General features: G+C 43.8%; 2 protein-coding genes across 2 annotated transcripts in view; both read left to right on the top strand.

Moving 5' to 3' along the window:
• Positions 1 to 3,831: 3,831 nt before the first annotated feature.
• LOC311237356 (uncharacterized protein) lies at positions 3,832 to 10,996 on the top strand. Its single transcript, XM_084325179.1, has 2 exons — positions 3,832 to 3,971; positions 10,030 to 10,996. Exon 2 carries the CDS (start codon positions 10,073 to 10,075, stop codon positions 10,508 to 10,510), a length of 438 nt encoding a protein of 145 aa, XP_084181305.1. The 5' UTR covers positions 3,832 to 3,971; positions 10,030 to 10,072; the 3' UTR covers positions 10,511 to 10,996.
• Positions 10,997 to 12,973: 1,977 nt separating this feature from the next.
• Positions 12,974 to 23,955, top strand: part of LOC311237070 (ectonucleoside triphosphate diphosphohydrolase 2-like) — a gene marked incomplete at both ends in the record, with an annotated part of 34,650 nt that continues 23,668 nt past the window's right edge. The window contains 3 exons of the mRNA XM_084324878.1: positions 12,974 to 13,093; positions 21,415 to 21,532; positions 23,425 to 23,575. Coding sequence (XP_084181004.1) covers positions 12,974 to 13,093; positions 21,415 to 21,532; positions 23,425 to 23,575 — 389 coding nt within the window. The remainder of the gene's footprint in view (positions 13,094 to 21,414; positions 21,533 to 23,424; positions 23,576 to 23,955) is intronic.

Below are 23,955 nucleotides of genomic sequence, written 5' to 3'. Positions count from 1 at the left end.
TAAAGTTTTCAATCAATCAATCAATCAATTGCTGTGGAAAGAGCTGGCAAGTTGATCCGGAATCCACATTTTACTTATCAGGCATGTAACACGAGCCGATCCCATTCATTGTAGACACTCAGAACAGCATGGAATATGTGTTTTGAGTACCCAGCGTTGGATCAATAAACGCTATCGATATTTGGAATGGCGATCAGGAATTGGAATAATCTTTTTGGAGAACATCTGATGTGAGGTAAGGAATCTATTTGACCAGTCTTGGGGTAATCAGAGTTTCAGAGCACCTACGGGAGGCTGCAATTCGAAACTGGCCACCATCAATGTCCAAACCCCCCCCCACCCCCACCCCCTCCTAATAGACAGTCTCCTCCCCACCGCATGTATATATTCTCTCCCCACCGTATGTATATTTCTCTCCCACCCACCCACCCCCTCCTTTGATTGATTGATTGAAAAGTTTATTAACAGATTGCAGAATGGGTACAGTACAGTACAGCTCAGTACATACAATTGTTAAGGGGATGCAGACCAGAGAAAGACTTTCGTCTTGTTTACATCAGGGTCCCCCATTTTCAATTCATCATAACATATATGACATACATGACATACAGATAGACAGTACTGCTACATCTATACATTTATGACATATCAGATTTGCAAATACAGTACTGTTTGTGATACAAAAGTGTCCAGAAAAAGAGTGTATATACATTTGGCATAGAAACTGTACATTGGAGGAGGTTGGGTGGGTGGGGTGGGGTTGGGTGGGTGGGTGAGGGCTGTACATTGGAGGTGGGGGGGGGGGTAGGGGACACACACACATTTTACACTGTACATTGGAATACTGACAAAGCCTTACTTGGTCATTTACTGTACAACTAGGTTAGGACATTTGTAGGGGCCAGTTTCGAATTGCAGTCTCACGTAGGTGTTTTTTGAGAGTGTTTTTGAAAGTGGGTAGTGATTCACATTCCTTTACAGCTTTAGGTAGGGCATTCCACATTGATGTGGCATAATTGCGAAACGTGTTTAGTCCCTTGTTTGAGCCGAATCTGGGTTTTACATGATTTGTGGAGCTCCCTCTGGTGTTGTGATCGTGGTATTCACTGACCTTTGGGAAGTATTTTGACATGTACATGGGTACCTTGGTCGCGTAGTGTATCTTGTAGACCAGGCCCATTGCAAGTTGCTGTACTCTGTCGTCTACTCTAAGCCATCCTAGGTTGTCAAAGTGGGCAGGGGTGAGGTGGGTTCTAGGAGTCAGGTCAAGCAGTAGTCTGACTAGCTTGTTTTGAGATGTTTGTAATTTGTTTTTTAGTGCCTTTGAGGTGCTTTGGTACCATGAGGTGCAAGCATAGTCGTAGTACCCTTGAATGAGTGCTCCTGCTAGAGTCTTCAGGGTATTCTTGTTTACCAGAGAGGAGATCCGGTACAAGAATCGCGTTCGTTGGTTGACTTTTTTTATTACATTGGATGCCATTTTGTCACAGGAAAGATTAGCCTCTAGGATGGAACCCAGGTAGGTAATTTCATCTTTCCTTGTGATAATATTGTCACCCACTGTAACCGAGAAGCCGTCGGTCTTGCTGAGTTTGTTATTTGAACCGAAGAGAATGGACTCTGTTTTGCCCATGTGTAATGATAGTTTGTTGTCGGCCAGCCATATGCAGATTTTGCCTAGTTCCGAGCTGAGGGCTTTTTCAACCTGTAACTTGTTCTTGTCAGAGACCAGCAGGGCTGAGTTGTCCGCAAACAGGAACAAGTTGCAGTCACAAGCTGACGACATGTCATTTGCATAAATTAGGAATAGTAGCGGTCCTAGTATGCTTCCTTGTGGAACACCACAGCTCACTGTGAGGGGGGGGGATAGGGTACCGTTTACCTCCACCATCTGTTCCCTCCCCTCCAGGTAGGATTGTATCCAGCTCACTGATAAACTATCAAAACCAATTGCTTTTAGCTTGTCAATCAGAATGGTGTGATTGACAGTGTCGAAGGCCTTTTGTAGGTCCAGCATGAATGAATGAATGAATGAAAACTTTATTTAACAGATTGCAGAATGGGTACAATACAGTACGGCTCAATACATACAATTGTTAAGGGGATGCAGACCTGAGAAAGACGTTTGTCTTGTTTCCATCAGGGTCCCCCATTTTCAATTCATATAGACATTTATGACATACACAACATACATGACATTTATGGCATAGGGACATATAGGTATTTAGTACTGATACATTTGTGACATAGGCGGTATTCAAATATACAGTACTGTTACCCCTAGATCCTGACAGAGTATATACATATGATGGGGAGGGGACTGTACATTAGGAGGGGGTGGGTGGGTGGTAGGGAAATATACATACGGCGGGGAGGGAATATATACATGCGGTGGGGAGGAGACTGTCTATTAGGAGGTGGTGGGGGTTTTGGGCATTTACGGCATTTATGACCATGCCGCAGTATTTGCCCGCGTCCACCTCTTGTTTGATGTGGTCGTTCAAGTAGAGAAGGCATGTGTCAGTGGAGTGGGATGTTCTGAAGCCAGATTGGAATTCGTATATTAGATTTTTTTCCGCGAGGTACTTTTCGATCTGTTCGTATACTATTTTTTCCATGACTTTCGAGATGGATGTAAGGATAGAAACAGGGCGGTAGTTGCCCGGGTCTAATTTGCTGCCCTTTTTGTGCAGGGGTGTTACTCTCGCAATTTTGAAGTCCTTGGGGACGTGTCCCTGTTTTATGGAGAGGTTTATTATGTGTGTGATGACTGGGGTGATGGCTGCTGCTGAGTCTCTGAGGAATTTGGAGGGGATGTTGTCATGGCCAGTGGCCTTGTTTGGTTGGAGGGCGCTCAGCTTTTTGAGTACCTCATCTGTAGTTACCATTAGTTACCTCCTAATGTACAGTCTCCTCCCCACCGTATGCATATATTCTCTCCCCACCGTATGTATATTTCTCTCCCACCCACCCACCCCCTCCTAATGTACAGTCCCCTCCCCATCATATGTATATACTCGTATATGTCACAAATGTAACAGTACTAAATACCTGTATGTCATGTATGTCCCTATGCCATAAATGTCATGTATGTTGTGTATGTCATAAATGTCACTATGAATTGAAAATGGGGGACCCTGATGTAAACAAGACAAACGTCTTTCTCTGGTCTGCACCCCCTTAACAATTGTGTGTATTGAGCCGTACTGTATTGTACCCATTCTGCAATCTGTTAAATAACGTTTTCATTCATTCATTCATTCATTCATTCATTCATTCATTCATTCATTCATTCATTCATTCATTCATGTATGTCATATATGTTATGATGCATTGAAATGGGGGACCCTGATGTAAACAAGACGAAAGTCTTTCTCTGGCCTGCATCCGCTTAACAATTGTGTGTATTGAGCTGTACTGTATTGTACCCATTCTGCAATCTGTTAATAAAATTTTCAATCAATCAATCGGCTAACACGTGTCTGTTGCACTAGTAACACGTAGGGTAAGATAGAGAGAGAGCGAGAGCCCCCCCCCCCCCCGCCCCTCATCCGCATGCACAGTAGTGCAAAACAAGGTACAAGCCCCGACGCCCCGTCCGCCGCCTCAAACCGAGTACAAGCCCCGAAGCCCCGCCCAAACGTTGGGCTTGCGGCTCTGCAGATATCCCCTATTGGACTAGCTGCCAAACGGAGCACACCCTATTTCCATTGGCTGCTGAGCTGCAGCCAGGTGTTCAACCAATGGTGCAGTCGCTCGCTCAGGTAAGCAATTGTTAAGGGAGGAGTCTGTCGCCTTCCGTTCTCAAGTTGTTTATCAGACCTGTGCCGAGTTGCCGACCGACCGAGGTGTTGTTGTCTGTAGTCGACATCATTGGAGGTTACATAGGAGTCGGAGATGTCTGCATTGTCCCGTTTTTTTGCCTAGAAGTACAGCCATGATTATTTAAAGTTGTGGACTTGTTTTGTGAGGTAAGTTCAAGTGTCAACAAAAATATGTAGGCGACATGGCATTGTTACCCAATCTCTACTGTGCTCTACTGACTCTACCCCATAGCACGAGGTTGGGTGAAGATACCATGGCATGGGCCAGAAGACGAATGCTCGTAATGTAAAGATGTGACATACTTTGTTGGCTTTGTTATTATTACACTACTTTGGTTGTGTTACAATATGCAGTTGATTGTTTTGTAAAGTGCAATGTTTATATAATCCCAGCACTTTTTGCATAATGTTTTTTCCCCTCAAAAACTGAGTTACGTAATAATCTGACACGTGATTGCATTTGCAGGTGACCAGCAGGTACTCATTTGCGCATGGATTATCCATGATGGATATGTCGGCTGAAAATGCAATCACGTGTCAGGTTGTACAGTCAATGTTTACATTGCGGGAAATATGATAAACATTGCACTTTACATACGATCAACGGAATTAATATGACTAACTATGCTGCGCCCATGGTAGTGTAATAATAAATAACAAAGACAACAACGTAGATTCACCTCGTTCCATTTGTTTTCTGGCCTGTGGTATTCTCACACAACTTCAAACTATGCGGCTGAGCTGAGCACAGGAGAGATGGTGTTTACCAGCTAGTTGGCGTCACCATGTGACTGTGTTGACATAATGAAGTAGCCTAGGGCAACAGAAGAAGAGATAATGAGCTCCGTGGATGGGTGCTATTTTCCTTATTTACAAGTCATTTAGCTGACTCATTGTATCCAAAGCGACTTACAAATTGTGAACAACAAGTCAGCAGGAGGGGAATATCTCTGGCATCTGAGGGGTATTGTTCAAGTTTCAAGTTCAAGTTTCAAGTTTTTGCTTTATTTGTCACAAGTATAAAGGTACATGTACACTACAGTGAAATGCTTGGTTCTGTATGAGCCCTCTGATATTGTGCTGCATACAGTAAAAAGAAAAGACCAAACATTGTACAATTTGTACAATATATAACTAAAGTACAAAATGCAAACTTTTTAAAATGCAAAAATCAAAATAGTGTCAAACTTGAGTGCTACACTATAAGTGCATAGTAGTATATGGACATATTAGCAAGATAGGTAGTAGTATAAAACTAGTAGCATATTTGTAAGGTACATAATAGTAAAAATGTTTTGTTTTAGTTTTTCAGATATTGTTTGAAGAGGTGTGTTTTCAATTGACTGTGGACAAATCTCAGAACTATACGAAGTGCACATATCGTCGTAAAGCCAAAATGTAATTTGTGCTCAAATCTCGAAATGTTATTATATACCGGTAATCACGCTTTTATTTTGAACGTGGAATCTCGTCTAGAAGCAGAGTCTAGAAGCAGAGATACAGATACTGCAGATTGTTGCTCATTTCAGGTTGGCTTGACAGCAATTCGAGTGTGTGGATAAAAATGCCAGAAGCACCTTGCGTTTAGTGCAGGTTATTGTTGTTCTTAAATGTTTGCTACTATTGCTAATTTACACAGCACGTTCCTTTTTGTTGTTTTTGGCATCGAACCAGAGCTAAATGTCAAGAGTTGGAACGGTTATGATGAATGCTGTAGGCCTACATTCCACTCTGAGCCACAGCAGCCAATCCTAGCAGTTTATAAAATGTATCTAGTAGAGATGTTCCGATACCATTTTTCCCTTTCCGATCCGATTCCGATACCTAAGCTTTGGGTATCGGCCGATACCGATATTTATCCGATACCAGTGCATAATTTTTTTTTTTTTTTTTATTATATAAATTATACTTTTTTTTTTTTTTTTTTTCAGATACTGTTATACTGTTTTTTAGTAATAACTAGAACGTATGGTATTTATTCAACAACAGGTGATTGTATAGATTTGTATTAGTATCATTAATCAATGAGTATGGGCTGCAGCACTGCAGATATACCCTACTCCAATGATCCACACGGACATTAAACGGTGTTGCACTCGCTACTCAGTGGCTCTGCAGATATACCCTATTCAGTCTGTAAGCTAGTGGCAGATACAACGTTCATGTTGTGATTTTTGATGCAAAATAAATATTCAACATTCTCTTTTGAAACTCCGCCTCAGACTCTTATCCTTTGGCACTTGCTGTACTTTGCTTGCAGGTCTGCAGCCATTATTGCTGGATTATGTGAATAGCACCAACTTTAGACACGGTAACGTTATCAAGCTAAGCTAACTGACCTAGCTCGCCTTCCCGCATCGACATTAAGATAACGTTAGTAATAGTCAGCTAACGCTAGTCCGTAGCTACTTAACTTAAATACAATTCACCGTGGGTGCATTATTGTTGATAGACGGTCACGGACAGTGTTAGGTCCTGGAGAAAGGACAGGCGATCATCTGATTTGATGTAACGTTAAAAGCGGATGTTGTTCCAACTAGCTATCTTTCCAGCTAATGCTATCATAACACCAGCCAAACACATCCCGATTCCCGTCCGAGCTCCCTGTCACACCGCACTGTCGGGGACAATGGAATTTAAGAAAGTGTATCTGCTGTTAAAATGACACAGCATCACACTTTAAAACATGTTCATTTTATAATCCTCACTCTCCGCAGGAGATAAATTACATCATGGGATCGGAGGCTAGAATTTACGTGTACTCGCCGATACCGATACTAGCATTTTAGGCAGTATCGGCGGCATTTCCGATACTAGTATCGGTATCGGAACAACTCTAGTATCTAGTTAGTGCAAAGACTACATTGGGATTGAATCAACCAAAAGTAACGATTAACTCCCCAACCCAGACATCTGGTCTAGGCCACTCTCTCCGTGGTCTTCATAGGCATTGTGACTAGGTGAGATCATCAAAGATAGTTGCTCATTTCACGACTGAAATGTTGCAACAGTTGGCTATTATGTCTGGGGCACAGAAGCTAAAAGCAGATTTTCCTATTTCAGTGCAAAGTCTGGGGACCTTAACCCTTTCACTACCACACTACAGAATGTTAACCTTTCACTACCACACTACAGACGGTTAACCATTGGTAGTGAAAGCCAAAGGGTTAACCGTTAACCTGATGTAGTGTGGTAGTGAAAGGGTTAACCCTTTATCGTGTGGCAGTGAAAGGGTGTATTGTCGCAGTACAGGGGTTAACCCCTTGGTAGTGAAAGGGTTAAGCGTAAGCCAATCACCAGCGTGTATGATAAGTTCCAGTCCAACCCCATCATACAGGATACACTGATGGTACCATAACTGTCGCCGGCGATAAGGCAGAATCCAAAGGCTTTAGAGTGGAAACAGCATCTTATGTTGTGTGTCTACATAATTGTGTGTACATACCTACCTGCATATTATAATCGTTTTTACATAGCTGTAGATGCTATATCTGTACATATCCCTTACCTACTCTTACTAGTTACGCTGCTGGCCATCATGACTTACTACTACCATACTGTGTCATACCTGTATCACTACATATTAATATTACAAATTAGGGATGTCCGATATTATCTGCCGATATTGGCATTAAAATGTTGATAGGAAAATATCGGTATCTGTTTAAAAAAAAATATTTATTTTTTTTACATTTCTATAACGTTTATTTACCCAGGCAAGAACAAATTCTGATTTTATTTATTGTCAAAAGTATGCATAATGTTGTGTTAATTCCACAACAAGATATATGTAATGTTAATTACCTGAAATTATTCCGTTTTTGGGGGGGGGGGGGGGACCCTGCATATATCGGTATCGGTTGATATCGGTATCGGAAATTAAGAGTTGGACAATATCGGTATCGGTAAAAAAGCCAATATCGAGCATCCCTATTACAAATCTGTACATGCATCCGATTAGCACTATACTCAGTAGTACTCATTTATATATTTTATACCCAGTTTAATCATCTTTACATTGTATATTACTATTGCACTTTACTGTTTCATTTGCACTCTGTTTGGATGCCAAACCTCGTTTCGTTGTACTGTATTTGTGCTGTATGATGACAATAGATTTGACACCTGTTTTATTGCAACACTACTATCACCGACATTTACGAAGGGAGATCCACCCTGTAACTGAGGGGTACAATTCCCTGACTGTATTAATCAAGTATTGGTATCATTAAACCACTACCGTCTTATGTACATTACTGGCCATACTGTACACAAGTATATCAGATGAGAACACCTCCACAATGAAACGGTTTCCACACAAATACTTGTTTAGAATATTTATTACAGCAAAGGATATTATAACAATACTTTAATTGCGCTTATAAGGCAAATAGAATGTGCATAGGCAAATCAATAATGAATATTAGGAATTATCTAGGGAATAATGGTAGGGGAGTTACTACCGGTTGTAAGCCAGCAGGGGGAGGCAATGCTCTATACAAAGTCAATGGTTCCACAGGGAGCTTCAATAGGCACCTGGAGACGGTATATTACTCCCTGGAGCAGCGGATGAAAAGGCAGCTGGAATCCCAGTGTGCGCGCCGCACAGGTGAAGCCGTGGAGTCTCTGCTCCGACAGAGACGGGCTCGAGTGATGTCCTCACGGGCATGTGTAGATCCCACAGCAGTGGGTGTAGACGGTTCTCTGCTCCAGCAGCTTGGTCAAAGCAATGAAGAATAATAATCCTGCCGGAAAGGGCTCTGCAATCACCGGTGTAAATCCTCCGTGGTCCACGGTAGTTCACAGTTGAACTTGACGTTACTATCCTATTAGCACGCGGCAATAAGTGCTCTATGTAGACACACAATTACTCACTTCACGTGGTCTTTGACTCGTAATGAAGGCTTACTAGTAAATAGCGAACGATACGTTGAACAAACGTAGTAGGATAAACACGACTCTATTTGGGGCAATACGAGCCCTACTCTGCCGCACGTTGCGTAGTGGGTGAGGCTTTACTTGGTAACTGAACTGACTGAACTCCAACTCGAACTGAAAGGAACTGAAAAAGGAAGTTCTGTATTCGCCGCGCCATATTTATATGTACGGGGGATAATCAAGTGCCAGCCTGCTCACTGTCTCGTAGCCCTGGGCAGAAGCGGGCATGTTGAGACAAGTCCTGTCGGTAGCTTTCAAGTCAGCTCTAGGGGTAAGTCACTGGCGCCTGGTGGCACGCCATCCAATAGGAGAATGAAATATTATGGGCTGTAGGCTAAAGGGACATTCCGTGTATATGTACAAGGAATATACAAGGGATATCAAACGACATACAAATACTTATTCAATATATATCAATCAATAAATACATATATTCGGTTTAATCTGACCCTTTGTAACACACCCCCTTGAACGGCCCTTCTAAGGTTTCTCTCCTCCACATTGCCTTTGGTGCATTTTTTCCTATTGCTAGGTTTTAAAAAAAAAATTTATACAATATTTGTATTGGGTTTTACAGTACACATTCAGGTTTTCATTGTAGTCAGTTATTCTTAATTCCTTTTCTCCACAAGTTTATACAAGTATACCCACATACCCCCTCCCCTTTTCTCTAGCATCTTTGAGTCTGTTTTTACTGTTGTCATATAGAAATAGTACGTACATTCATTGGTACCTCCAGTAAAATAGCTTGTACATAAATAAAAATAATTGAAAAGAAGAAAATAAAATATAAAGTTAAAAATAAATAAGTGACATCTTTACAACACCTTCAATGACGTGCCTCCGCTCTTCCCCGGGGTCTGGGTCACGATTGACCGCAGGAGAGAGCGGGGGGACTTATCCTATAGCAGCCCTCCTTTATCTTCCCTTCTCAGATAGTCATTAAATGGTTTTTTCCATAATATATCCTCGTAAACCTCTATTGTTCCTGAGGATATATGTTATTCTCTCCATAGACATGCATTGTGCCATTGCTAGGTTTTAGTGAGTTTTTCCTTACCTTTGCGTGGGGTATGTCTGGGAGTGTTGCATTCATTTATTTAAAATGTTTTGGACTTCATGGTGTTTTTGTTTTGTAATCTTGATTCATTGTGATGTTTCTTCTTGACCTGTTTAAAGAAGACGTGTCCGGCCCCATGGGGACATTAACGTGTGGCTTACAAATACGTTTGATTTGATTTATGACAAATATCCCCCTATCTGACAGCTGAAGGAGGACCTGCAGCACCTGTCGGTGGGGGGGGGGAGAGATGGAGGAGACCAAACCATGGCTTGGAACCGGGGGTCCGTCAAAGCCGCGCGCGCATCACCCCGTGGTGTCGTGGGTGAAGAGATGGCTGCGGCCCCGCTCCACCTGCAGATCCCCGGAGGAGGGCAGCGAGGGGCCTCCGGGTGGCGGGCCGGAGGAGGGCAGCGAGGGGCCTCCGGGTGGCGGGCCGGAGGAGGGCAGCGAGGGGCCTCCGGGTGGCGGGCGGAAGGAGGGCTGCTGGTGCCTCCGGCATCACTTCCCTCTGGCCGCGGTCATCGTGGTGGCCTTGGTCGTCATGGCGCTGCTCCTACTGCTGAACTACAAGTGCTACATGGTGTGGCGCCTCTGTGAGGACAACGAGATCTACCGTAGCTACGTCAATCTGGACGACCTGTGGAATGGTAAAGGACGGGGGACGCTTAAAGGCCAGACTGACTGAAGCAGGACTGGGGAGATTCTGGAGACTCTACTGGGATTACATGATCTGCTTTTTACTGCCCAACGGCAATGGAACGTGACCGGACTTTAAAACCTGCCGAAATGTGTTTGTGTTGCCAAGGTTATCGTTTCATTTGCAAATTGTTTTACTTGGCTAGTCACTTTTTTTTTTTTTTTGTATTATTATTATTATTATATTTTTTTTTAACTTGTTTTCTTGAGGATTTGATGGTCATTTTCTACTGAAACAGATTTACAGAAAACAAAGGTCTTTTAAAGCCATATATGTTTTATGTTTTTGTTATCGTTACATATATTGCCATTTTCTGGGTTATATTACACTTTTCATTTAAAAAAATTATGTAAGCTTTATATTAAGGTGTTTTTCACATGCTTTATACAAGTTTAATAAACATGACATTTTAAAGGAATTTGATGTACTGTGAGGTCTATGGCCTTTTTGCATTCATGTTTTCCTAAAAGTTGACTTTGTTGTCATAGCTGTTTTGTACCACAGGGTGTCGATATTGTCTATGAGAGAAATCCCCTGCCGCCTGTAAGTACGGTAGAGTGAATCAAGTACGCTACAGCTCAATACACACTTGTTAAGGGGATGCAGACAGACCAGAGAAAGACTTTCGTCTTGTTTACATCAGGGTCCCCCATTTTCAATTCATCATATTGTGAGTAACAACATTTGGCCATGGTGTGTTCTATTTTCACCCAATGACATAATAAAACCCCCATCAGGGGCCTATAGGGGGGGGGGGGGTAGTAATAATGATGATGATAAACTATTTGTAGCATACAAGAATTGCATCCCAAATGCTTTGGCAGTGATGTAGACACAAAATCGACATTAGCATAATGGTTGGCATAAATATAGACAGGCATAAAATGAACAGAATTTATATTAAACCCTCCCTGAACAATTGCAAATGGATTTCTGTAATGTAAAATGTAAATGTCCACATCCAGGGTCTGAGGTCCCACTTGTATTAGGAATCGTGCCAAAAGAAACGTACTCCCCAGGGCCCTCGAAGCTAAAAAGGTTTTGACTAAAACATCCTATGTGTAGGGGCGGCTTTCTTGCAACGGCTTGATTGATGAGGCAGTTAATCCTATGAGCCCATTTTGTGTCAAAAGTAAAGTTATGAGGGACACAGCGAGGTCTCCTTTGAGAGCATCACTGACTCACCACAGATTGTTCCTATAGGGAGTTCAGTGTTGTCACTGGCTCCTGCCGTCAGTCAGCAGCACGGCTGCAGGGTCCTGACTGTGGCATGTTCTGCACAGCACTCCCTAAAGGATGAATAAGAAACTTGAAATGTATTGGCTCAGAACAGCATTTGACCGCTGAACAACTGATAAGCAGTATAGTTGTATGCCTCTCTTGCCAGGCTGCACCTCACATCCATTGTTGTAACTTGTGGCCATTTCAATTCTTATCACACTACCAATCTAGGATATCTATTATGAATGTATTGCAGTAAAAGATGAGTGGCTGTATCCCAGACGCGTACTATTCACACAACTATTTGCATCCTTCATCCAGGCAGTCAAATGAGGACGCAATCGGCAAGTCCAGTCTTCCACAGCAGCAGCATTCACATGCAAATGCATTGAGGTGGACAATTCACTGCAAGGCAGTCCTCACAGAATTCACTGAATTTAGGTGGCTCGGAGTCGGGAGGTAGAGCGGTTGTCAGGTAATCGGAAGGTTTCCGGTTCGATTCCGGTGTCCTCCCGGGCAGCGTGTCGAAGTGTCCTTGAGCAGGTTGCCAGTCCACCTTGCATGGTTGCCTCCTCCATCGTCGGTGTGTGAATGTGAGGCGTAAAGTGCAAAAATCGCTATATTAATGCAGTCCATTCACTCACTGCCACTGGACGGTCATTCCATCACAGATGTCTTCAGCAAACCACAGGTGATAGATAGTAAATAATCACATAGCAGGTGATTCTCAGCTGAGCTGCCTGTGGCATTGTGCCATTCTGTTTGGCATCATGCATGGAGATATAGTGCACAAATACCCCCCCCAGTTTTAATTCCCACCTGTGCCTTTAAAACGACATGTTTTACTATCTTTTTGTCCCTTTTATTAAGAAGAGAAAAGGCCGAGCCCATGGCTCCTCCACCACGGAATGTAAATGAGCTGCAGTCTCTCCTCACTAGCCTTGTTGTCCATAATGGCATTTTTCTCCCAACTAAGCCAGTAGCCCGGGAGCTGTTCTCTTCTCACCGAGTGACAGGCTTTCACTTCAGCTCCATCCATCTCTCAGGCCAGATGTCCTCCTGGGTACAGCTCAGTGGGCATAGCTGCAACTTTATTTCACAGCCCGTGGGCCCGCCTGCTTGACTGAATATGTAAAACGGAGATAATAATAATAATAATAAGAGAGAGAGCTACAGTATCTCTAAAGCGACGCTCACAGTTCGGCCTCCCGAATAGACGCTCCTCAACTCATGGCTCTGCGCGTCGCTCTCCTCCTAGTAGCGGCAGTTACGCTCGTCGCGTTGGGGATCATTGGGATTCTTCTGCTCACCGTTCGCACTGAAGAAATCGAGAACCCCCCTGAATTCATGGTAAGTTTGATTGAGCTTAAATATATGGATTGTGCACGTCAGCGTGTTTGCGTGGCTATGATGAAATGTAATCCGACTGACTACTTTTGTGACAACACCAGCCCGGGTTTTAAGTGAGTGTGACCACGCAGCGAAGTGAATTGAATGAATTAATGAATGAAAACTTTATTTAACCGATTGCAGAATACAGTACGGCTCAATACACACAATTGTTAAGGGGTTGCAGACCATGAGAAAGACTTTTGTCTTGTTTACATCAGGGTCCCCCATTTTCAATTCATAGTGAAATTGCTCCCAGTATAGTGATGGTAAACGGCTTGCTGATTACCCCCAATCAGAAAAACACAAGTTGTTTTAGGACATATTATCCAGCGATATACGCATTGACAATATAATCAGATTGCAATTAGCATAGTTCCACTTCTAGTCAAGTACATTTAACATGTGTTTCTTGGGCTATCCCCAAACATTGAATGTGTAGCTGTGAGTGACTGATCAAAATGTTTACAAAGACCACATGGGAGTAGACCTACGCCTACTCTGTTAAAGGAACACTCCGGCATTTGGTAAATACACTTATTTTGCCATCTTTCCCAGAATCAGACAAGAAGATTAGTCAGATTCATCTCTTGTGTGTCCAGTAGCCCCAGAGAGAGGTCCAGGTGCATGCACAAGGACTGGAAGCAGGAGTAGAGGGCAGCTAGCCTAGCTCAGTCACAAGTGAAGACTTCCAACAACTCCAAAACTGAGATGATATCAATCTTCTCGTCTCCCTTGGGAAGATGGCAATGAAGTGCATTTCCCCAAATGTTGTTCCTTTAATTTGGGAGGGGTGCTATTGGAGCCTGTGCAAAATCCGTTAGATTTTCGTCAGCTCTATTTAAGTACTTTTTTAGAGCAGTAGTAATTTCCAAGTCCTACTACTTGTCTAGTACAAGTACTGCTACTTAAAGGTGCACTGTGCAGTTTTGGGATCTGTTTGCAACGCCTGCAAAAGACCTTATTCTATCTCATTTATCATAAATGAGGCGATGGGAGCGATGGTGGCTCAGGAGGTGGAGAGGTCGTCTGGTAATCGGAAGGTTCCCGGTTAAATTCGAGCTCCTCCCGGCATGCGTCAAAGTGTCCTTGAGCAAGAAATTCCTGAATTTCCCCAAGAGGATCAATAAAGGAATATCTTCTCTTACCTTTTTTTTATCCATTTTTTCTCCCCATTTTCAATTTCTCTCATCCCAATTTCGTGTATCCAATTCTTCCCTCCCCTGTCTTGAACGTTGCTAGACTATGCCTCCCACAGGTCGGTTGTAGTGAGGACAGAAGCCTTGCATCGCGTGTCTCCTCCGGTACACGAGGAGGCAGCCTGTCGCATCTTTTCGCCGCAGCAGCTCGGAACTCTCAGTGGTGAGGAGTAACGTGTGGGAGGCTCACGCTGCCCCCGTCACTTCCTGCTTCCGTCGCACTGGAGTCACCAAACCGACCTGTAGGAGTCGCTGTCCACAACGTCAAATCCCCACCCACCGGCTTTCCCACCCTCTAACACTTGCCAATTGTGTTAGTATGAACGACCGGCCACGTGAATACTTTCCCTAAGCCAGTTGTACTTTTGCGCGATCTGATTGGCCACTGACGTTTCTGGTCATGTGACATGTGCGCCAATCGTGGGACGGCAAGTTCTGCCACCGGTTAAGCTTAGGCACTCTTTCGAAGTTGGTTAAGGTTAGAGTTTGTCTTAGAGCAGGGCGATAGACCACCAGCCCTGATTCCAAACTCTAACCTTAACCAACTTCGAAAGAGTCGCCTAAGCTTAACCAATGATAAACTAGGCGTTAGGTAGTTTGCAGGGTGTTAGACCCGGAAATAGGCGCATAACTTGCCGTCCCACGATTGGCGCACATGTCACATGACCAGAAACGTCAGTGGCCAATCAGATTGCGCAAAAGTACAGCTTAGGGAAAGTATTCACGCCGACCGGCCAGCCGGTAGCAACGCAGAGAGCTGGGCTCGAACCCAGCGTCTCCTGCGTTAGAGGCGAGCGCCTTGCCCACTGCGCCAATCAGCCGCCCTATCTTCTCTTACCTTGAAATGTAAAACCCCTAACTAACTGCTCCCAATGAGCAGGTTGGCACCTTGCACGGTTACCTCCACCATCGGTGTGTGAATGGGTGAATGTGAGCCATGAGTTGTAAAGCGTTTCGGATGAAAGCACTATATACATGCAGTCCATTTACCATTTAAATGAAAACAAAAACAATGTCAGGCAGCCACTGTGAGTCTGTGAACCAAAAGTGTTTATTTTCAGGTAGCTTTCTAGCTTCAAACAGTGTTCCAGGGATCCAATCTTCCTCTGAGGACTGTTTGTTTATTCAGTTATGTAAATATACCTTAGAAATGATTCACTTCTCTGACTCACAAAAATGCAAAATGAGTTTTCCGGTAGGCTTAGCCTACTTCTGCCTACTTCTACTTGAGAAATGTATTTCAGTAGCCTACTATTTCCACCTCTGGTAAACACTGAATGGTTGCTGAAGTTAGAAGCCTTGTGTGTGTGGACTGTGGTCAGTATTCAACATGCTGTTCTGACAAAGAACAAGGAGGATCACTCAAGATAATTGTCGGCACAAGCATTGTTTTTTGTAGGCTGTGTATGAGCGAGGGAGAGAGAGAGGTAGTCTACAGTTGTGATTGGAGGATCAAGAAAAGAGGGCGGTTTTGAGATGGGTCTATTGAATTGTTGCCATGCTACAGGGTGTTGCTCAGCTCCAACTGGGTCAGTGGTTTTCATTCACATTCTATGGATAGAAGAAACTCTTATGGAAGGTACCACGAGTTTGCATTTTTTTAATACTAAGTTGGGAGTCTTGACTAGGGTTGGGTACCGAACTTTGTACTTTTTTTTTATCCACTTTTTCTCCCATTTTCTATATTTTCTCCCATCCCAATTTCTTATCATCCAATTCAACCCTCCCCTGTCACGAACGCTGTTTCTTGCCTCCCACAAGCCGGCTGCAATGTGGACTAAGTCATACATAGCACGAGTCCCCTCCGGTACTTGAGGTAACAGCAGTCGCATCTTTTCACCTGCGCAGCTCGATCTCTCAGTGGCGGGGAGTAACGCGTGGGAGGCTCACGCTGCCCCCGACACTTCCTGATTCTACTGCGCAGGCGCACCAACCGACCTGTAGGAGTCGCTGTCCACAACGCCCGATCCCCACCCATCAGTTTCCCACCCCCTAATACGGCCAATGTGTATTAGTACGGACGACCAGCTAAACTGAAAGCAATGTGGAGCGCTGGGATCGAACAGGCGATCCCAGCGTCTCCGCATTCGTGGCGAGCGCCTTGCCCACTACGCCACGTAGCCGCACCGAACTTTGTACTTTTAAGGGTAGCAACCGAATTACCTCGGTACTACAGAGTACCAAATCACGCTAGATCAATTGGTACCAAATGTTGGTACCTTTACATGTTTAGTATAACCATGTAATATACTAGACAAGAGGGAGCCTTTTCCACAAATAAATATATATTACTGTCCCATCTCTTTGATAATAATTTACTTATGTCTGAGGATGGCCAGTTGCCGACCGACCCTGCCGATTTAGGTGCGACCAATATATTTTATGAGTTTTTTTTTTAAATATATAAAAAAATATATATATATGATTTTTCTTTTTTTTTTAGAATAAAGTTTCATAGAAATCTTAGTCAAACCTTTAGTATTATGGATATTAAACATGCTGGCAGAGTACATGCATCCATGTTGTTGGGAACATTTTAATTAAATAAAGAAATTCCCTATCCATAGTCGCCGTGGGAAAGAATAAAATAAAAAAATTAAATAAAATAAATTCCCTACCTACCCATGGCCTAACTGACAACCAACAGGAAACAAACAATATTTGTTTTTATGCCTAGAGGGTTCAGTACCAAAAAAAAGGTACCGTTGGGTACAGATACAGAATTCCAGGAAATGGTATTGGTTAAAATGTGAATATGACACACACCACACACACACACCAATTTCAGGTTTTGACATGAGATCCATTTTCACCGCTCACAATCTATCCAATTTTCCACCTGAGCTCACCCCCAGTTGTGAAAATTACAGTGCAGAGGAGGTAGTGAGATAAAATTAGCATAGAACCGAGTCAACCGACACATGAATTTGATAGGACGTGTATAAAAGTAGGCAGGGTAAGAAAAGTGCAGGTAAAGTAAAATTTGTGTCAGGATGTCCCTGATGTTTCATTTAAATGCCTGAGCAAAGAAATAGGTTTTAAGCTGTCTTTTGAAGATGTCTAGCGAGTTGGCTTCCCTGATGTTTTTGGGCAGTTTGTTCCATAGTTTTGGGGCGTAGTTGATAAAGGCTGCATCATCGATCCTCTTTTGATTGTTTCTGGGAGCCTCTAGTAGTCCAGCAGCTGATAATCGCAGGGTTCTATTATTCTTTTATTCTTTAGGACACAGCGGCATAGGCCACGATTCGCTAATACGTGTGTCCTTGGAAAATCTCACTTAGATTAAATATGGCCAGTCAAGTTTGAGTGGATCTACTATGTCTTAAGTCCATGAAAATAGCTGTACAAAAAGACACCGGTCTGTTGACAAACCCTGGTCCTCAACCACTATATTAGATGCATCCCAGCGGTCGCCAAAGTGTTAAAGCACTTGAAGAATTCACCTTTTTGAAGAACTTTGTTTGTTTGTCTGAGGGAAGCAACAGTTGTGATTGAAGGATCAAGAAAAAATGGATAAAAAGAGAAACCGACTATCCCTGTTGCACAGGCTTGAGAGAGGGGGGGGGGTTCTTAAACCAACAGTCGCATACCCTCATGCATGCCTGGGTTCTCGCAGGGAGCCACTTCCGTTCGCTTGAACAGAAATCGCCGGTGTCTTTTCATCCTTGTCTGTTTTATTGGGAAAAGGAGGACCATACATTCTCGATGCATAACCTTTTCAAAAGGCTTCACTCCAATTTAACACCCAAGTCTTGCTGCTTTCTGTTATTATTTCATGTGTAACTCAATGTGGCTCACGCGATTTTCATTTGAAAGGCCACTATAAAAAGTACATTTAAGAGAAGAAGGAAAATTCAATAGTCAATACATAGAAATCCAAATATATTGTAAATATACATCAATATACAATTATTACATTTTAATAAAGCGAATGGGGGAGGGGGTTACAGGAGTAAAAGTTTGACTGAACACATACGATTTTGACACATTTTAATGGTGTTTGTAATCTCTGTTGGAAAATTCCAGCGCTTGGCCTAAAAATACCAAAACAACGTTCTCTTAAGAATCGGGCTCCTATCAATATCAAATGGAGAGACACACAAGCAGCAGGACAAGATATCTTTCTTGAAGACTGCAGATGTCTCCTAGAAATGCATCATATTCTGGGAAGGACTCACCAGTGCATGTCGTTCATGGTTGACCTGTCTTCAAGGTCCTTCCTCCCTCCCTCCCTCCTCCTCCCCGCTGACTCCTTCAGAAAGACATGCAGACATGTCGGTTCTGTTGCCTTTTCTGTTACTTGCTCTTTAGAGACGCACCAGTAAAACACAGCTGGCTGGTTGTGGTGGTGAATTCACTGCTGCTTAATCAACCGCGGTCGACTTGTTTGCTGTTAGACTCATTAGCAGCTAGTCAGACGAACCTGCCTACCTTCTCTCTGCTCCATCACCCAGAGAGGATGGGCCTGGTTCTGGAGCTTTCAGGAAGTGTGTGTGGTTGTAGTTGAGAGTAGTTCTATAGAAAAACTTTAATGGATGTTTAACAGGTTTGTTGCCATTATCCCAACCAACATGCTGTAATAGCCTGTCCTTTACCGTTTATTTCATTGGATATACTACTGTAGATCTTGATTTTTCTTATATCTCTGCTTGACGGTTGTATTATCAATACAGGGGGGGAGAGAGAGGGAGAACGCTCTCATCCCAGGGGGTGAAGTTGGGTGATTGCCAACATCACTACACAGCATGGTCTTGGCCATAAGTCCATCGCCCAGTGTGGGTTTAGACACAGAATAGTGGGTGTTTCAAGAAAGGTTAGGCCAAACAGTCGGCAGAGGATTAGTGTATAAAGAATGGATGAGGTGTGTGTTGGGAGGGGAGGGGGGCATCCTTGGCTGTCAGACTGTTGCTTGATGCCTACCCCTTGCTGCTTGATGACCACCACATCCTCTACTCTCTTCTGTTTCTCTCTGTCTGACACACACACACATCTATAGCTTTGGCACTGCTGTTTCAACATCTAATTCTTGCTCTGACAAATATGCCCCTGTTCACAATGTACAAATGCATTTCAAAATGTCAAGCTTCAGGCAGGCAGCGATTCCTGCACCATCAGATTAGAAAAGACGGGTACTTTATCTGCTGCAGTGCAGCTCAACAACATGGTTCTTTTGCAAAGTCAGACCTATAGACCGTTTCAACTTGGCGGCATAATCGTTCTTAAAAATGGACTCTGTTTAATTTCCTGTGAGCTACTATTAGCAGACCCTGCAACAGGAAATTAACTGGGGACTCCAAGCTGTTCCCTAGCAATATAATTCCACTGAATCCATCTATAGATCTAAAATATACAAATGGACTGCATTTATATAGTGCTTTACAACTTAAGCCTCACATTCACACACAGACGGCGGTGGAAACCATGCAAGGTGCCGACCTGCTCATCGGTAGCAGTTGGGGGGTTATGGGTCTTGCTCAAGGACACTTTGACACGCTTCCAGGAGGAGCCAGGATCAAACCGGGAACCTTCTGATTACCAGACAACTGTTCTACCTTCTGAGCCACTGTCGCCGCCATCCATACGTTATTGCCTTGTATATGCCTTTAGGTAAACAAGCATTCTTTCTGCCACAAAAAACATACATGTAACAAGACGTCTGCCAAACCCAGGGGGCTTGCTTTGAAGAGTGGGTTTCTAGTTGACATACTCTGTAGTCAAACGCCTTCCAGATGCCCATAACACACATAACATGCTCCACGTGGCCCTCGTTGTGTATAGGTCACAGACACTTGATTGTTTCCAACCTTTTACATGCTTGCGTCTGGCCAAATTAGTTACATTTAGTCATTTAGCTGACGCTTTTATCCAAAGCGACTTACAAATTGGGTACAACAAGTCAGCAGGAGGGGTGCGCCTCTGGCGGTTAAGGGTAAGTAAGTGGTATTGTTCGTCAGACGGTGTCGGACTTGAGTGCTTCTCTCGAGTGCATGGTAGTATAGACATAATTGGCATAGTACATAATGGTAAAAAACAGTATGAAGGTTACATTCTTATTATTTTCTGAAATATTTATCTTAACGGTATCCCCCATATTATCTTCCGCCTCTTGTTTCTCTCCCCCTACCCTCTCTCCCTCTGTTCTACTACCCTGCCTACCTCCCCTACCCTCTCTCCCTCTGTTCTACTACCCTGCCTACCTCCCCTACCCTCTCTCCCTCTGTTCTACTACCCTGCCTACCTCCCCTACCCTCTCTCCCTCTGTTCTACTACCCTGCCTACCTCCCCTACCCTCTCTACCTCTGTTCTACTACCCTGCCTACCTCCCCTACTCCCCTGCCTACCTCCCCTACCCTCTCTCCCTCTGTTCTACTAACCTGTCTACCTCCCCTACTCCCCTGCCTACCTCCCCTACCCTCTCTACATCTGTTCTACTCCCCTGCCTACCTCCCCTACCCTCTCTCCCTCTGTTCTACTAACCTGTCTACCTCCCCTACTCCCCTGCCTACCTCCCCTACCCTCTCTCCCTCTGTTCTACTAACCTGCCTACCTCCCCTACCCTCTCTCCCTCTGTTCTACTAACCTGTCTACCACCCCTACTACCCTGCCTACCTCCCCTACCCTCTCTACCTCTGTTCTACTACCCTGCCTACCTCCCCTACCCTCTCTCCCTCTGTTCTACTAACCTGCCTACCTCCCCTATACCCTGCCTACCTCCCCTACCCTCTCTACCTCTGTTCTACTACCCTGCCTACCTCCCCTACCCTCTCTCCCTCTGTTCTACTACCCTGCCTACCTCCCCTACCCTCTCTACCTCTGTTCTACTACCCTGCCTACCTCCCCTACCCTCTCTCCCTCTGTTCTACTAACCTGCCTACCTCCCCTATACCCTGCCTACCTCCCCTACCCTCTCTCCCTCTGTTCTACTACCCAGCCTACCTCCCCTACCCTCTCTCCCTCTGTTCTACTACCCTGCCTACCTCCCCTACCCTCTCTACCTATGTTCTACTACCCTGCCTACCTCCCCTACCCTCTACCTCTGTTCTACTGCCATTCCTACCTGCCCTTCTCTTTCCCTCTCCCCAGTATGGAATTGTCCTGGATGCAGGCTCCTCCCACACTGCAGTGTATCTCTACAAGTGGCCTGCTGACAAACAGAACGGCACAGGCGTGGTCGTCCAGCACACCGAATGTCATGCTAAGGGTAAGACCAGAGGTGTGGCCTGGAGTCACATGACTGGACTTTGACTTTAATGCCAATGACTTGTGATTTATGACTTGAAAGACTTCCCAAGCCAAACACTTCCCAAGCCAAAAATGTTAAAAGATTATGCCATAAAGAGTGTAAAGCTAATCGACTTAATTTCCCTGATTACAGTTCAATCAGTCAGCCACTGATCAAGTTGCGTGAACAGAGAAGGACATTTTATTTGTACTTTATTTTACCTCGGGAGTCGATTGAGGTGGACCCTCATTTTCAATGACTCATAGGGTACATGATGGCATCATTAATTACAAAACATTAAATTGTTTAAAATAAACAGTAAAACAAAAGCTGTTGTACAATCAAGAACATATCGGTATAGTAGCAAATAAATAAAACCGAAAACGGTCCCCATATTCAACCCATGTAGGCAGAGACTTGGTGGTCCTGTTTTAGTTTGAATTTACCACTTTCTAACGTTTTGCTGGGTTTGTGTAATGAATTAGTAATTGTACCCAAATAACAGCTGTTCTTATACCAGAGGTGCATTTATTTAGTGATTGATTCATTAGCGGAATCTAGTTTGTCAGTGCAGAATCATGTCAATTTAATATATACTACTACTAACTATTACTCTGTTGGCTTTAACTGTTTGAAATGGTGTTACATTAGTAAAGAATGCATTTAGGACTCGACTTGGGAATCGAATCGCCCGTCTTGACTTGGGACTTGACTCGGGAGTGTTAAGACTTGAGACTTACAGTACTTTGGACTTGCAAAACAATGACTTGGTCCCACCTCTGGTTAAAGACTGTGAAGGATACTTCAACAACCTCCTTCCATTTCCCAGTAAATCCATGGTTGGCACTGCCCAGACACGGGCCTAGTGCCAACTGCTCCCCCAAGGTGAGGGAGAACGTCTCGTCACACAAGGCTAGACTTAAAGAGATAGGATCTTATGCAGCCTGGCAACGGTGGGTCAGGTCTTCCAGATGGCTATGTTTGCCAGCCCTAACCTGCCTTGTTTGGTCATGTGATTCGCAAAGCCCCAATCCAAAAAGAATGTAGCCATCTAAAATGTCAGTGTACGTACTTAAAGATTGTGACTAGATGGGGGACATTTCTTTTAAATCCATCATACCTGAAAATATAGAGGGATGTACTTCTCGGCTAGGTTCGTGAGCTAACATCGGGTTTAACAGGATTTTCAAGGTCATGATTGTGGCTCACTCTTAACTGGGGTTCATCACCATGGTAACACTAACTCCTTGGTAAATGGCATCATCATTACTAAAGAATCCCGGGGAACCAACTTTTAGGTGTGCTGATAGTAAGAGGCATTTATTTTTAGAGGCTGATAAAAACCCAGTGGCTTTCCCTGACAATTATCTATATGATACAGATTGTTGTTGACGTTTGGATTCAGGATTGGGCCAGAATTTTGGATCAGAGTTGGATTACTGACACATGCTGTTTGGCTGTTAAAGGGGCACTTGACAAAAAAAATTCAATCTTGATTTATTTTGCACATAATCTCACAAACTGTTTTGCACACATTCATTTAGACAGTTATTGAGTTAATGAGTTTTAATATGGCCACCAGTGATGTCATCGGGGACATTGAATCCGTGTGTTGTGTTGATTACAGCTCAATGAAATGATAAGGTAGCAGTCCCTATAAGACGATGTATTGCTATTTTCTTCATCTATATAATTTCCATGGCCCAGGACTCATTCTCATCTAATCCAAGGTCGGTGTAGATGGGCCATTTGTGAGCTTTTTAACCCCTTGGCGCAGAAGTGTTTTTGGATGCTGCGTAGAGACTGCTCTACATAGGAGTGTGGCAATCTAGCTATATATCGTAGGTGACATCATCATCATCATCTCGCAGGTGGAGGGATCTCCAGCTACGCAGGCCAAAATGGAGCAGCAGGAAGGAGCCTGGAGGTGTGTCTGGACCAGGCTGTGAAGGACATTCCCAAAGCCAGACACCACCTCACACCCGTCTACCTGGGAGCCACCGCTGGCATGAGGCTCCTCAAGTGAGTTAGTCTGTGTGTGTGTGTGCTTTTTATTTTTGTATTAATGTAATTCAGAGTCCACCTTTTAAGCCGAGGGGAAAGGGTGCCAGACAGTGTTACACTGAGTCACCACTTTGAATAGAATCTGAATTTTGTGCAGACAGACTCTCTCTTTTTACTGAATGCCCTACATGCGAGAGTGAGGGACCATTCCACCAGCGCTACAAGGACCTTCACTTTGTATAACTGTAGTATCTACAAAGACACAGGGATGTTGCAAGATGATGACTCTTCATCTCTATGACTGCTACCACTGTGTCCCAGTTAGTCAGTGAGTGTGTGAGGAATTTACCTCTTCGAGGACAAGTACAAGACAAAACACAACCATATCTGTTTACTCG

The sequence above is a fragment of the Notolepis coatsorum genome, assembly GCF_963971535.1.
Source record: "Notolepis coatsorum genome assembly, chromosome: 11".
Lineage (NCBI taxonomy): Eukaryota > Metazoa > Chordata > Actinopteri > Aulopiformes > Paralepididae > Notolepis > Notolepis coatsorum.
The sequence above is the reverse complement of the archived record's forward strand: the minus strand, read 5'-3'. Positions and strand labels throughout refer to the sequence as shown.

What these genes read in the sequence shown, in the direction of transcription:
- LOC311237356 (XM_084325179.1), top strand. Translation starts at nt 10,073, where the DNA reads ATGGAGGAGACCAAACCATGGCTTGGAACCGGGGGTCCGTCAAAGCCG.